The 13,192-nt window shown below is 41.5% G+C and overlaps 1 protein-coding gene across 7 annotated transcripts in view; it reads left to right on the forward strand.

The window, feature by feature from the left end:
- The window catches only part of ARHGEF7 (Rho guanine nucleotide exchange factor 7), a 195,254-nt gene that overhangs the window by 130,293 nt on the left and 51,769 nt on the right, over positions 1 to 13,192 (forward strand). For all 7 annotated transcript variants that reach the window (XM_073349944.1, XM_073349954.1, XM_073349964.1 and 4 more), the window contains one exon: positions 794 to 916. In XM_073349944.1, the coding sequence (XP_073206045.1) occupies positions 794 to 916 (123 nt within the window). The remainder of the gene's footprint in view (positions 1 to 793; positions 917 to 13,192) is intronic.

Here is a 13,192-nt window from a genome sequence, read left to right on the forward strand (position 1 = left end):
CAGTTATATCTGTGTAAAGGTCCTTTAAACCAGTATAACTATTCCACTCGGGGGAGAGGGGTAACTATACCAGTGTAAGGCACCTTTATTCTGGTATAGCTACATTCATACTAGGGCTTGAACAAGTATAACTATATTGGCAAAAATATCACACCCCTGACTGACATTATCATACCAGTACAACTTTGATGTGAAGATCCCGCCGAAGACTACCTTTAATGATGAGTAAGGCTGCGAGTCTTTCATGGAGGTCACGGATTGCAGCAGCGGCAGGGCCCCTGGCCACCCACTGCCCAGAGCAGCAGCAGTGGTGGTGGGGCCCCGGGCCACCCCACTACCCCAGCAGCTGGGGGCCTGGAGTGCCCCTCCCCCCAGGATCAGCAGCATCCCTGGAAGCCACACAGACACACACCTTAAGATTTAATTAGGAGTATTTTTAGTAAAAGTCATGGACAGGTCACCAGCCCGTAACTTTTTGGTTATTGCCTGTGACCTGTCCATGACTTTTACTAAAAATACCCATGATTAAATTGTAGCCTTAATTATAAGTGTCACTGTACATTCTGCCTACAGTATGGTGACATAGCTTTGCATGGCAATATATGGAGATTATAGGGTAGAATCATTGGGAGAGGAAGATATTTGTAGTTACTGATTCTGGGATAGACTGATGGTTGTAGAGTAATTTGCGGTCACCTTTCTCAAAGAGTAACATGTTCTTGCTGTTTAAGTCTTTTGTTTTGTCTTGATAGTGTTACTATAATTTAATCTTCCTTTATGTCACTTACTTTAGGTTGCCTGAAGCTCAGCAAAGGGTTGGAGGATGCTTTCTAAATTTAATGCCACAAATGAAAAACTTATACCTTGCATACTGTGCCAACCACCCGTCAGCAGTAAATGTTCTCACAGAACACAGGTATGTTTATTTTATATTCAGTTAAAACTCCTACAGAAAAAGTGATTAAAATAAGAAGTATGTAATTTTAAAAAAAAGCTGATAGGTGCACTTACTTTAAATACCCTACAGCCTTTTTGGTGAGTGCTCATTGCATTGTAGCCTGTTTAACCAAACCAAAGCTATTCTGCACACCCAGGGCCATTGTATCACTCTCTGGAAAACTATTCTTTGAGAAGATTTTTATAACCTAAACAATGCACATAAACTGTCAACATGTAAAGGAAACAGTAGTACATATTATCTTAGTTTTGAGAGCATCTGTGAAAATGTTGTTGATTTTGAAAGTTCTGGCATGACTGATTTTGGTTTCTGTAACTTTCTGCTGTCTGCCATCTGTATCTTAACTGTTGAAGGGTTGTGTTGGAGATCTAACTTTCCAGCTTCTGGAAAGACCAAGTGCAGGGCTAGAGTCTAATCTCAGATGCATAAGCATAAATCATGACATGCCTTGAAAAAATTGATACCTTTCCACACACATGTGAAATGCTAATTTTTCCATACAGTAAGAGGTGGTGTGCATTTCCACATACTGGAATTGGAACTTGGATCTTACATTTTGAGAGCAATAAATTTGCATGGAAAGCATTCAGAAAATGTTAACTTAATAGTTCTGAAAACATTTTATATTTATTTTCAACTTCACTCTAATGAAGTCAGTGTCACGATTTATGTGACTATAGGTAATACGTGCATAGTTGTTGCAGGATCAGGGCCTTAATTTTGTATAGTTTACAAAATGAGCATCTCTTGTTTGTCAGAAACAAGCATTTGAGCTAACATGACTACCTTTAGCTGCTGAGGTTGTTTGGCTATGTTTAGGGCCCCATTCATGTATAGCACAGTTGCAGGCACCGTGTCTTACAGAGGAAGAAAGTTTGAAGCTAGACTGTTGCATTTAAGCCACAGCCGCATTCTAGTAAAGGTGGGGAGCTGTCCTGCAACTGGATCTCCTCCTAAGGATTCCTGAGAAGCAAATGCTGTGGTATTTGTTCCAGTAACTTTTCAAGGGGCTGAGTGTGTGTTCGCCTTGGAAGTCTAGGAAGCTTTGGTGGCTGCTGTGGGCATGAGTCAGAGAACCATAGCCATCCTACCCTGCCCTTCTCCATGAAGTTAGAAGCCATAGGGGAGCAAGCAGGGAGCACTGCCTGTACTTCCCTCCAGAATTTTTGCCCTTGGCAATGAGCCAGGGAAAAAGGCTCTTTACAACCTCTCCACCTTCCCTGTGCAAAGTCAGACATGACTGAGGCCTTCATTTTCAACAATATTTGTTTTTTAGTAATATGTTCTATGGTCTAGTCATGCCTCTTATTCATTCTCAATCATGTAAAATGTAAACCTTTGAATCATTTGATACAGGTGACCTGTCCCCAACTTCCTCCTTAACTAAGGTTTTCTAATGTTTTGTGTTTGTGAAAGAACAAACTGAAATGCTTGCTGCGTGTTACAGTGAAAGCAAACAGTGACAGAGTACTCTGTATGGGAGGTGAAGAGGAAGGAAAATAAAATGTATAAAATGCTGTAATTTTTTTTTTCTTGCTGATGACTAGTCTCAGCTGGCATTCTCTGTACACTGTGAAGTATTCAGACAATACGCGTCCAGGATTTTTAATAATCTTGTTCAGCCTAAGGACTTTCTCACATTTTCTGCTAAGTAGTTAGTGCCTCTGCCATCTTCCCACATGCCAGGCTGGGATTCCATGTAAATAGGACTTGGCAATTGATAGCAAAGTGAACAGATATATTTCTTAAGATTTGGCTATGTGTAGGGGAAAAATTTATTCCGTGCTTCAAAACTGTTCAGAGAACAGAGGAGAAAACTGGTGCCTTTAGAATTACAGATACAATGTTTATAATGGGGGAAGATTATAGTTGTGTTACTGGGGAGAAGAAGAAATGCTGCTTCTGGAAGGTATCACCCAGATAAAAGATATTGCAGTCCCTTTCTGGTCTGTAAAATCAACTTTGTGAATCCCTATAGAAGTCATCAAAAATACCATAGAACAATCAAATAATACACTGTAGGCATGCAGCTAGTTTCAAGGTAATCTGACTGTTTGCCAGAGGCAGAGAGCAAAGGGAAGCATGTCCTGATGAATGAGCTCCCGTTTAGCATGTTGTTTTGTCTGTTTGAATGAGATGTGTCAATGGAAATATGAACTCTGGATTTGTAATTGCCTCCTGTAGTGGTTTAGAGTGGGTCCTCCCTGTCAGTCGCTGAAGGAGGCCATTCCACCTTGCTACACCACCTAACGGCTGATAGTCAATTGCCAGGGGATTAGCACAGTAAGTGTCATCAAAGAGTCTAGGACCCTGGCCCCTTGGCGTGGGGCAGGGCAATTGGCAGTCTTTAGCCCAGATCCCTGGCTGAGGCAGACAGCAAACACAGACAGGCTGTCCAGCCTAAGGTGGGGAGGCTGCCACCCCAGGGGTGGGGTTGGCACCAGGGGTAGGAGGCCCAGCCCCACCCTATTCCCCCGTGTCCCAGCCCAGGGCCATACCAGTGGCGAGCAGTCCTGCCATTGGGTCAGCGTGGATCCTGCCAGAACATGCTGGCTCTGGTTTTGACAACACAGCCAGAATAATGTCTGGTTTCCCTGGGCTACTTCCTATCCCTCCTTGTTCATAGGGCTTCGTTGCTCTTGGGTCCTCAGTCTCTTTGGGGAACTCGGCAGCCGGCAGTCCCAGCAGCTCCTCGAGGTATTTGGCCGATGGCAGCCTCAGCAATTCCCCTCCCTCAGGGTCCTCCTCCGGGGGTAGGGGTTGGCACAGCTCAGTCCCTGGCCCAGGGCCCAGCAGCAAGGCAGAGGCATCCAACTCCGTCCCTGGCTCTGGCCCAACTGAGCTGGAGGCCCCATGTCTTATACTTCCCGTTCTGCCCCTCTGCTTCCAGCACAAGGGCAGGCCCAGCCTGGCTCCACCCACTAAAGGGCGGGGAGTGGTTCCTACCTGTGAGTCTCGGTGGGAGGCCTCTCCACCTTGCTACGCCTCCATTTAAAATGTTTAGTGCTTTTTCTTTTATTAAACCCTGCTATAGCAGACCACAACGTATGCCATCGAAAAAACTGTTTTCAAAATCTACCATAAAGAAGCAAGAAGTTAAATTTAACAGTGCAACTCCAAAACTGTTGACCTCTCTTACAGAACAACAGAAACCCCTTAGATCAGAGGTGGGCAAACTACGGCCCGCGGGCCACATCTGGCCCACGGGACCCTCCTGCCCGGCCCCTGAGCTCCTGGCCCAGGAGGCTAGCCTCCGGCCCCTCCCCTGCTGTCCCCCCCCGCCCCCCCCCCACAGCCTCAGCGCACCGCGCCACCGGCGCAACGCTCTGGGTAGCCGGGCAGCACCGTTGCAGAGCCGCAGCCTGACCCGGTGCTCTGGGTGACATGGCTGTAGCGCGACTAGTGCTCTGTGCTGCGCGGTAAGGGAGCTGGGGGGGGGTTGGATAGAGGGCGGGGGAGTGGTCAGGGGGCAGGGGTGTGGATAGGGGTCGGGGCAGTCAGGGGGCGGGGAACAGGGGGGTTGGATGGGGCAGGAGTCCCGGGGGGCAGTCAGGAATGAGATGGGAGATTGGATGGGGCGGCAGGGGGCAGTCAGGGGTGGAGGGTCTGGGGGTGGTCAGGGGACAGGGAGCAGGGGGTGGTGGATGGGGCCTGGGGGGGCCATCGGGGACAGGGAACGGGGGGGTTGGATGGGGCAGGAGTCCTGGGGGGCCGTCGGGGAGAGAAGCAGGGGGTTTGAATAGGAGGTGGGGACCGGACCACACCTGGCTGTTTGGGGAGACACAGCCTCCCCTAACCGGCCCTCCATACAATTTTGGAAAGCCGATGTGGCCCTCCGGCCAAAAAGTTTGCCCGCCCCTGCCTTAGATTATAAGATTTTAAGGGTCGGAAACGTGTCTCTTTCTGCCTTGAATGTCACTGAATATACTGATGGCACAAAGTAAAAATATATAAATATGTAAAAATTCTAATAAATACCATGTATTGTCTCCTAATTACATAGAACTTTTTCTGTTACCATAAAGATCTGTGAGATATGTTTAGTTTACACTGAGGTTCAGGGATAGCAGCCTCTAAAACAGTAAATGAGGGAACTTCATTACAATTATTAAATACCAAAAATTAGGTTAAGATTGCACAGTTAAATTTACACTAAATCAGAGAATGGAAAAATTAAGATTGCAAAAGCAATGCTCAGTTGCATTGCAAAGCCTGTATATTTTTATGGTATGTATTTAGCAGCAGAAACATGAATATTACTGAGCAATACATTTAACAAGAAAAAGGTAGAGAATATTACATGTGTACTCTGAATTCATTCACTGACTTTTGGGATTTGAATTGTACAGTGTGCAACTGATTTAATAGTATTTGAGGGAGAAAAATGGAAAATGGCTTGGAACTATCATCCTACAGCTTTTCTATCAGAGATTGTACCCTCCTTGCACTCGGCCTCTGTGTGCTTCAGTAACTAAACACTTGTGCATAGTGCTTGCCTACAAAATGGTCTGCTTCATTTGCTCAGTATACAATTTTAAAGTCATAACTTTTGCTACATAAAAAACAAAACAATTTATCAAAGCCACTGCACCTCAAAGAGGACTAAGTCCATGCCAAGTTATAAAAAAACATTTAGGATATTCTTACTGTAGCTAAGACTTTTTAAAAAGATTATTTTAATTGTTAAAATAGTATATTTTTCACTTTCATAACATTCTAGAGCTGCTAGAAGGATTTAGTTCCAGCTTTTAAAAAATATAATTATAAAAATTGACTTTCGATCAGGAAGAAGTTCATCCATAAAGGTGAATTTTTCATAGTCATGAGCATGCAAAAATACGGGTTATAATGGAAACCATTTTACAGCATTCATTGTAGCATTTGCTGCCAGTTGAATGCAATAATATCAAGATCATATGATAAGCGTCCATCCAGTCCTTTTGAGGGAAACATTAGGTAGCTGGCTTCTTGTGCTTCATAGTTCAAAAGAAATATCAAGCTGTACATCACTGTGAGCTGGTATCCTGATGCCTGTTAAAATTCAACTAAAGTGTTAAGGGATGGAGATAAAGATGAGGTGAACACTGCCAAAATATACATGTTAAAACCCTGCTTTCCTGTCAGGACATACATTGGCTTTAATTTCCTTGAATGTTCAGCATGCAATTCAGACTAACGTTATTGAGTTAACTCTTCTAGCCCCAATGCCGAGAGCAGATCCCCTTGCTGTGATTTTTTTAATTTATTTTTTGGTCACTCTTATACTCTTGTCACTGAACCCCATCTCCTTGTGTTTAGCTTAGTCTGAAGTCATACCAATTTTTAAAAATTGGGGGCTTCAAACCTGATCCTATTAAAGCTAAAAGGAGTGTTGCCATTTACTTCAGTGGGAGCAGGACCGAGACCTACATATGTGCTTATTTTTCGTCATTTATGTCAGATGTTGAGAACGTCTGTTGGCTTGCTCTCAGTCATCTCTCAAATCTTGGAGGGGAGGTTCCATAGAGACTCAGAAAGGAGGAAGTCTGCAAGAGTTTTGAGGCTGCATCTGTGATTTGAAGAGATAGGGAAGATTTATAAGGCCTGATCCTCTAAGGTGCTGAGCACCCTCAACTCCCACGGATTACAGTGGAAGGAGAAGGTGCTCTGTACCTTTCAGGATCAAATTCATTTCAGGCTTTAGTCCAACAAATGAAAAAAATTATTTAATTCAGATTTCTTTAATGCACAGTATAAAAACCTGTAGTGAGTCCTATTGGAGGCATTTCCAATATCTAGCACAGGGATCGGCAACCTTTGGCATGCGGCTCGACAGGGCGAGTCCTCTGGCGGGCTGGGCCGGTTTGTTTACCTGCCGCGTCTGCAGGTTTGGCCGATCGTGGCTCCCACTGGCCACGGTTTGCCACTCCAGGCCAACTGGGGCTGCGGGAAGCAGTGGCCAGCACATCCCACGCTGCTTCCCGCAGCCCCCATTGGCCTGGAGCGTCAAAGTGCAGCCAGTGGAAGCCGCGATCGGCTGAACCTGCAGACGTGGCAAGTAATCAAACCAGCCCGGCCCACCAGGGGGCTTACCCGGGCGGGCTGCGTGCCAAAGGTTGCCGATCCCTGATCTAGCACACACTTCACCCGTTTGATCATCCGTTTCCTGCTCCATGCTGGTGTACCCTCTTTTATTCACACCAACAGACTTTTTCTCTCTAGAAATCTAGTGTAGTCTGGGTGAAGTGTAATTTTTCATGCATCAGTTAAAAAAAAAAGAGAGAGAGAGCAAGAAAATGGCGAGGTTTATTTTAAAGGGATACTGAGTGTAGTTAACCTGCTGTTTGCACCAGCCATTGTAAATTCCAGTCTGTATCACTTCCTGTTCATATTCTTCATAGTTTTCTTCTTAGTCATATATAGATAGAATCAGCATGAAAAGAGGCTTTTTTGTACAGTTACAGTATTGAAATATAGGATGAAAACAATAAATGACTGTTTAAAAAAGCTTTGGAGTAGTTTCTCTCTCTCCTTTTTTTTTATTACTTTCATTGTGAATGAAACAGAGTTTTGTTCAAATTTACAAAGCCACAAACAAATACATTGTTCTTCTTTTCTCTGAATTCAAAGTAATAAAGTAGTCAGAAATAAACCATTGAAATAAATGAAAATAAAAACCAGAATCCTAAATTTTCATGAATGAACGTGCAAAAATGGGGGTAATATCTAGTGTAATGCATGCTGAAGTTTGACTGCTGCACCATCTGTTCTTGAGTTGTTGCTTGCTTTCAGACAAGAACTCTCACTTTTCACCTCCTCCATTAAGTTTGGGACAGTCTAAACTAGCCCTGTTATTCTGTTTCAGTTGTGGGAGTGTAACTTTATCCAAGCATTAGGGTCACTAACCAGGGTATTATTCCTCCAGTGAATACCGTTCTTTGTGAAATTGGGCCAGTGTTTTTATATGCAACGGATTATTTCAGAGCCATCAACTTCTTTCCCAGGAATAAACCTTACAAGGCTTTTTCTTAAAAATGTCCTGAGTCTTTGTTCTGGGGGCAATTTATCAGCTTCAGGTTTTTTTTTAACCTATATCAGTAATGTTTAAGATAACTAAGTAAAAGCTTAGGGGAAAAAATATTTTCCTTGTAATTTTCCTGTTTACATTGTATGTTTGACAGTGCTTTGCATGTAGTCAGGCCTAGATCCAGGAATTTTATGCATGTGCATAAACCCCTTAGCTATTCTCAGGTATAATGTTTTTGCACGGCTGGAGCAAAAGCATGCACAAGCATCTGTTATGTGAGTGGGGCTTTAACGTATCAGCAAGGGAGAGATAAAATATAAAAAAATAGGAAATTATGATTATAAAACTACAGGGGTCTAGATGCAGGTGTCTCACCAGAAACGTCAGTCTTTTGATACTGATGAGATTTTTAAAGGATGCAGTCAACTTAGACGTAAATAAGTTTGATGAACTCTCTGACATGAAGACTGTGGTAGAAATCACTATTTCATATTCTCCCTCAATTCCCCTCTCCTAGTCTGGTACTCTTGTCTCTCACTTTAAGTGCCTGCTAGCGTCCTCTAAGTTCTCTTCTTCCTCTCCACCTTATCCCTTAATGATCTTGTCTCTGTGGCTTCATTTCAGTAGGCATTGAGTGTCTAACTCCCTTAGACTCCTTTGAAAATCCCATCCCTATATGGTGGACATTTGTGTATTTGGAGATATTTTTGTTAGATAAACAGAAAATTTCCAGCTCCAGCTGAATGTATGTAGAAGTAGCAGTAAAGGGAGGGATATTTAAAGATGCACATTCAGTGCCTACTAAGTAGCATTGACCTTTAATGAGGCTACTTGCATACAGTACTGCACATTGATAACTTGCTTGTCTTCTTGTGAGGGAAGGAGCAGGGGGAAGAAATAAGGGGATGGAACAAAATAAGAAAAAAAGGAGGGGGGGAAGTTGAGGTAAAGAATGGAGACATAATTGTTGGGAAGGGAAGGGACATGAAAAATAGTCAAGACGTGGCACCTGTTTTATTGGAAGCATGAGGGGATATGTGTGGGCCTGGGCAGGAGTCTGAGCCACCAAAACTATTATGAGGGAAACTCCAGTAAAAAAGCTCAAGGAGAATTAATGTAAAAGGAAGGAGGGACTTGGAGTGGGACCTTACATATCCATAAAACGAAGAAACATACGCTATTGCATGGGGGGGAGGAGTGATGACATCTTTAAAAAGAAAAATCGCTTTAAGTGTTACACTCAGTCATTATTGTGTAATTGTTCTGAAGAAATATGAGGGGCATAACCTTAATTTAACATTAAGTATGTGGGTGCCAAGTGTGATATATGTGTTTAAACTTGTGGACAATGGACTGAAAAAAGTAAAATAACATTTGCTCAGATTAAAAAGACAAACAAACTACAGTTTACTATATTAGGTAGTGAATAGCGCATAATCTCAAAATAAATGGAAAAAAGACAGAATAACGTTTTCAATACCAAAAATTATTTAATGGCCCCAAAAGAAGCCAGAATCATTATTATTGTAACTATGTTTAGCTTTTTTCTTTGCCAGTGCAAAACTTAAAATGAGTCGATTTTCAATGGTAGATGAAATTATCCTGAATTTAAAGCTTTTAAACGATAGGCAAACAAATCAATTTCTTTAGCTCTTGTGACTTCAACTTTATTGGATAATGCCTGTCAAGCATTTGCTGTATTTATATTTTACATCCTCACCTTAATAGCAGTTTGGATAAATCTGTGGAGCTTGTACATTAGTTACTCCAATAATTGGAGCATGGAATACGGATAAATATGAGTCAGAAAACTCTTTGTACTTCCTCCGCTTTGTGTATCCCAGAGCCTGCAAGCGTGCAGGCTGATGTCATACTCTAAGCAACAGTCCCAGAGTAAGGAGCTCTTTCTAGAAATTCAGCACTAGAGAACTAGAAGCTGTAAGACTTAGGTTCATTAAGTGAGCCACGGTCTTGCTGTAACGTTGTCAGAATGCGATGTTTATGTGCTGTCCTCAGACCCCTCAGCAGTGAGAGTTCATGTTCTATCTACTATAAACAAAGATCTGCTTCAGAAGTGTAAGTTCAAAAAAAAGTCTTAAAAGTGCATGTTTAGCTCTTGGTTTTTGTGTCTGATATATTATGTGGCTTTTTCTGCCCTCCAAATTACTATAGGCACTCTGAACTTTGAGTGATTCTTTCTTGTTTTAGCTTTTTTTCTCATCTGTTTTGTAACTGTTGAGTCTGTTATGGAGATATACGTACTAAGGTGTGAATATTGATAAATTTTAAAGACAGAAGTTGTAGTGCTGATTTCTAAAAATATTGCTAAGCTAGCCTTAGTTTGAACTGCAGACTTTAGGATAGAAGTTGTAACGATCGCTTTAGAGAACAAAGGCTTCCAGTATGCTTTTATTCATATACTAATTCTGTAAAATGTCACAGGTAGCATATTGAAATAACTCTTATTTGTTGTTCTTCAGAAAGTAGGTATTCATGATCAGTTATTCTGAATAAATCATAGGTTTGATCATTTAGCCTTTTTAAAAATATACATGATTCCAAAAGCATAATTGTTACTTTGTGCTTAGTTAAATGATGCTTCTTTTTGTGTGCGCTCTGCTTCTTAACTGTGTCATTTCAGTAATTACAGCGGCAATACACTGTGCTAAACTTGTAAGTGCCAGTCAAAATTGCATGATATGAAAGAGCCATTGTCTTTGTCAAAACAGCTGTGATCTTGAGCTAATGGCATTGATTTTAGTTCTCATGATCTAGTGAAAAAGTAAATAAAACTGATGTATGACCTGCCGTTTGTTCCCCAGCTCCAGTAGTGTTGTGTTCCAGCATTGAAAACTATGTTGGCTAAACAACGCATATTTCACTGAAAGTAGATTGTTCTGTTATCTGAATGAAGTTCCATTTTGTTTGCATTGTCTTTATCAGACATGAAGAATCTAAGGCTATTCATGAAACTGCACATGTAGGAGACTCTTTGATGGACTGGAACAGACTCCTAATAGGGTCTGCATGATAGAATGTTTTTGTCTGAATAATTCAATGTCAGTTGCATTTTAAAAAAAAAAGATGTACTTGTTTTTTAAAATCCTGCTGTTTGTACAAGTTAGCATGACAAATCTTGCAAGACTAAAGTTTAGAGAAGTACTGTGTGAAAGAAAACAGTCATCTTAGGAATGTTAGGAACAAAACTGTGTAATTCAATTATAATTACATCTATTAACACAACTCCATTAAATGGTCTTTGATGCTTCCATTAATAAACGTATTTTTTCCAGGTTTTGAATCTGTTTAAAATTGGTTTAGGTTTAAAACTTGTGTTCTCATGCTGTGAGCAAATAAATTGATGCAACACTCTGCAAGGTATCTTTTGTTTTGAAGAACAGAGAATAACTCAGAAAATACTGTTGAAGTCAACGAATACTGGAAAGAATCACAAAGCATGCAATGGAAAAAGTTATGGATAATATTTGTCTTTATTTCAGGGGTCAAAATGGGTTTGTATGGGGCAGTATTTCATACTGGCTCTTCTCCAGTACCCTGCCAAATCTGTGGCCCACTGAAACCTCCATGGTGCCAAAGTCAGAAAGAATTGGAACAATAGTATTTTCCTCCAAAATATTTGGCCAGCACAAGGAGCAGAAGTTTGTGTTTTGGTGGTGGGATGGGGATTCGGTGATCAAAATTGCTCTAAAGTAAGAGGACCTTATAAGTAAGGGGGCATTGTACTTGAAGATAGATCAGCAAATATTATTTATATTATGTCATCTTATGTAAACAACCATGTGCAGTGCGTATAATGTGCTGAATGATGAGGGGCAAGGATTCATGTGTAGTATTGTCTAAAGGCACATGTTGGTGCTGTAGAGAACAATACAGAACAGCTAAAAGAGTGGGCTGTGATCTTTGTAGTTGGAATGTATCATGGAACAGATGAGGTTTTTTTGAGGAGCGAAGGGAGGCTGCCTAAACATTGAATTGGATAGTGTTTCTTGAAGGGGGGGTGGAGGAGCAGATAGTGTGAAGGAAGTAATTTATAAGGGAGGAGCAGGACAAAGAAGGTAGATAGTGTTCATAGGTGGGGAGAACAAGATCTGGGTAAAGAGGCAAATAATAGGCTTAAACATTTTGTCTGATATTCAGTAAAGGAAATAGCTATCACTTTGTTCATATTTAGATAAAGGTCACTTATATATAGCGCCATCCATGGGTATGCATGGCATTGTCCAGGCAAGTATGAAGACATAGTTTCTCTTCCAAATGGAGTTTATACTGAGTCTAGAACTAGTAAGTAACAAAACTGCTGGTATGTAGAGGCTATATACTTTCCATAGCTGCTAATGTTAATTTTACATAAGATCAATTTTTGACAATCACACCCTTGCTAACTTGTTTGACTTTAAATTGTGTTGTATTTGGAACCGGGATTGAGCCTTATTTTTGTTTGGAAAACATATAGCACATCTTGAGTACTATCAGACACAAATAATAATCAGTTACCAAAATCAGTGTGATTTTATGCCAGGTTAGACAGAATTGTTCTGGGAAGTTTAAGGCAGGTCTGATGAGGCATGCTGGAGATTCAGATATTAAAATCAGGTAGCTCTACTTTTTGAAAATGTTCAGAAAGTAGTTTTATTTAAATTTATCTATTTTGCCTTGTTATAACTCCAACACAGCTTGGTCTTGAAACCCCTTATTAGTCTGAATCTGTTATTTTTTGGGTAAGGACTTGTTTGTGCCTTTAACTGATTTTGGGAGACATGGGGAGTTGATGATGCTGGGACATGGTCTGGGGGCTACTTTCAGCCTCCACCCCATTCCAGGCAGGTGGAGGGTCCGCAGCCCTAATTCCAGTGACTTACTCTGGCCTGACCATTAGCGTAATTTCTGACTCCAGTTCCAGCCTAGCCCTTGGTGTGACCCTGGCACTGACACTTGGTGTGGCTTCTGACTCTGACTCTGGATTCACCCTTGCTATGGCTTCAGATTCTGGCTTTGACCTTTGGCTTGACTTCTGACTGTGATCTTGACTCCGCCCCGGCTCTGAGCACTAGTTCAGACTGCCCAGTTACAGGACCTGAAAGGGTGTAATTAGATATTTAAAAGAAATTCATTTGGGAACCCCAGTAATTCCCAAATCCACATGTCAACTTTCAGGGAATTTAGGTACAAAACATTACAGAAAAAACATAAAAATAATAAAAGAACCT

This window comes from Lepidochelys kempii, chromosome 1, assembly GCF_965140265.1.
Source record: "Lepidochelys kempii isolate rLepKem1 chromosome 1, rLepKem1.hap2, whole genome shotgun sequence".
Classification (NCBI taxonomy): Eukaryota; Metazoa; Chordata; order Testudines; family Cheloniidae; genus Lepidochelys; species Lepidochelys kempii.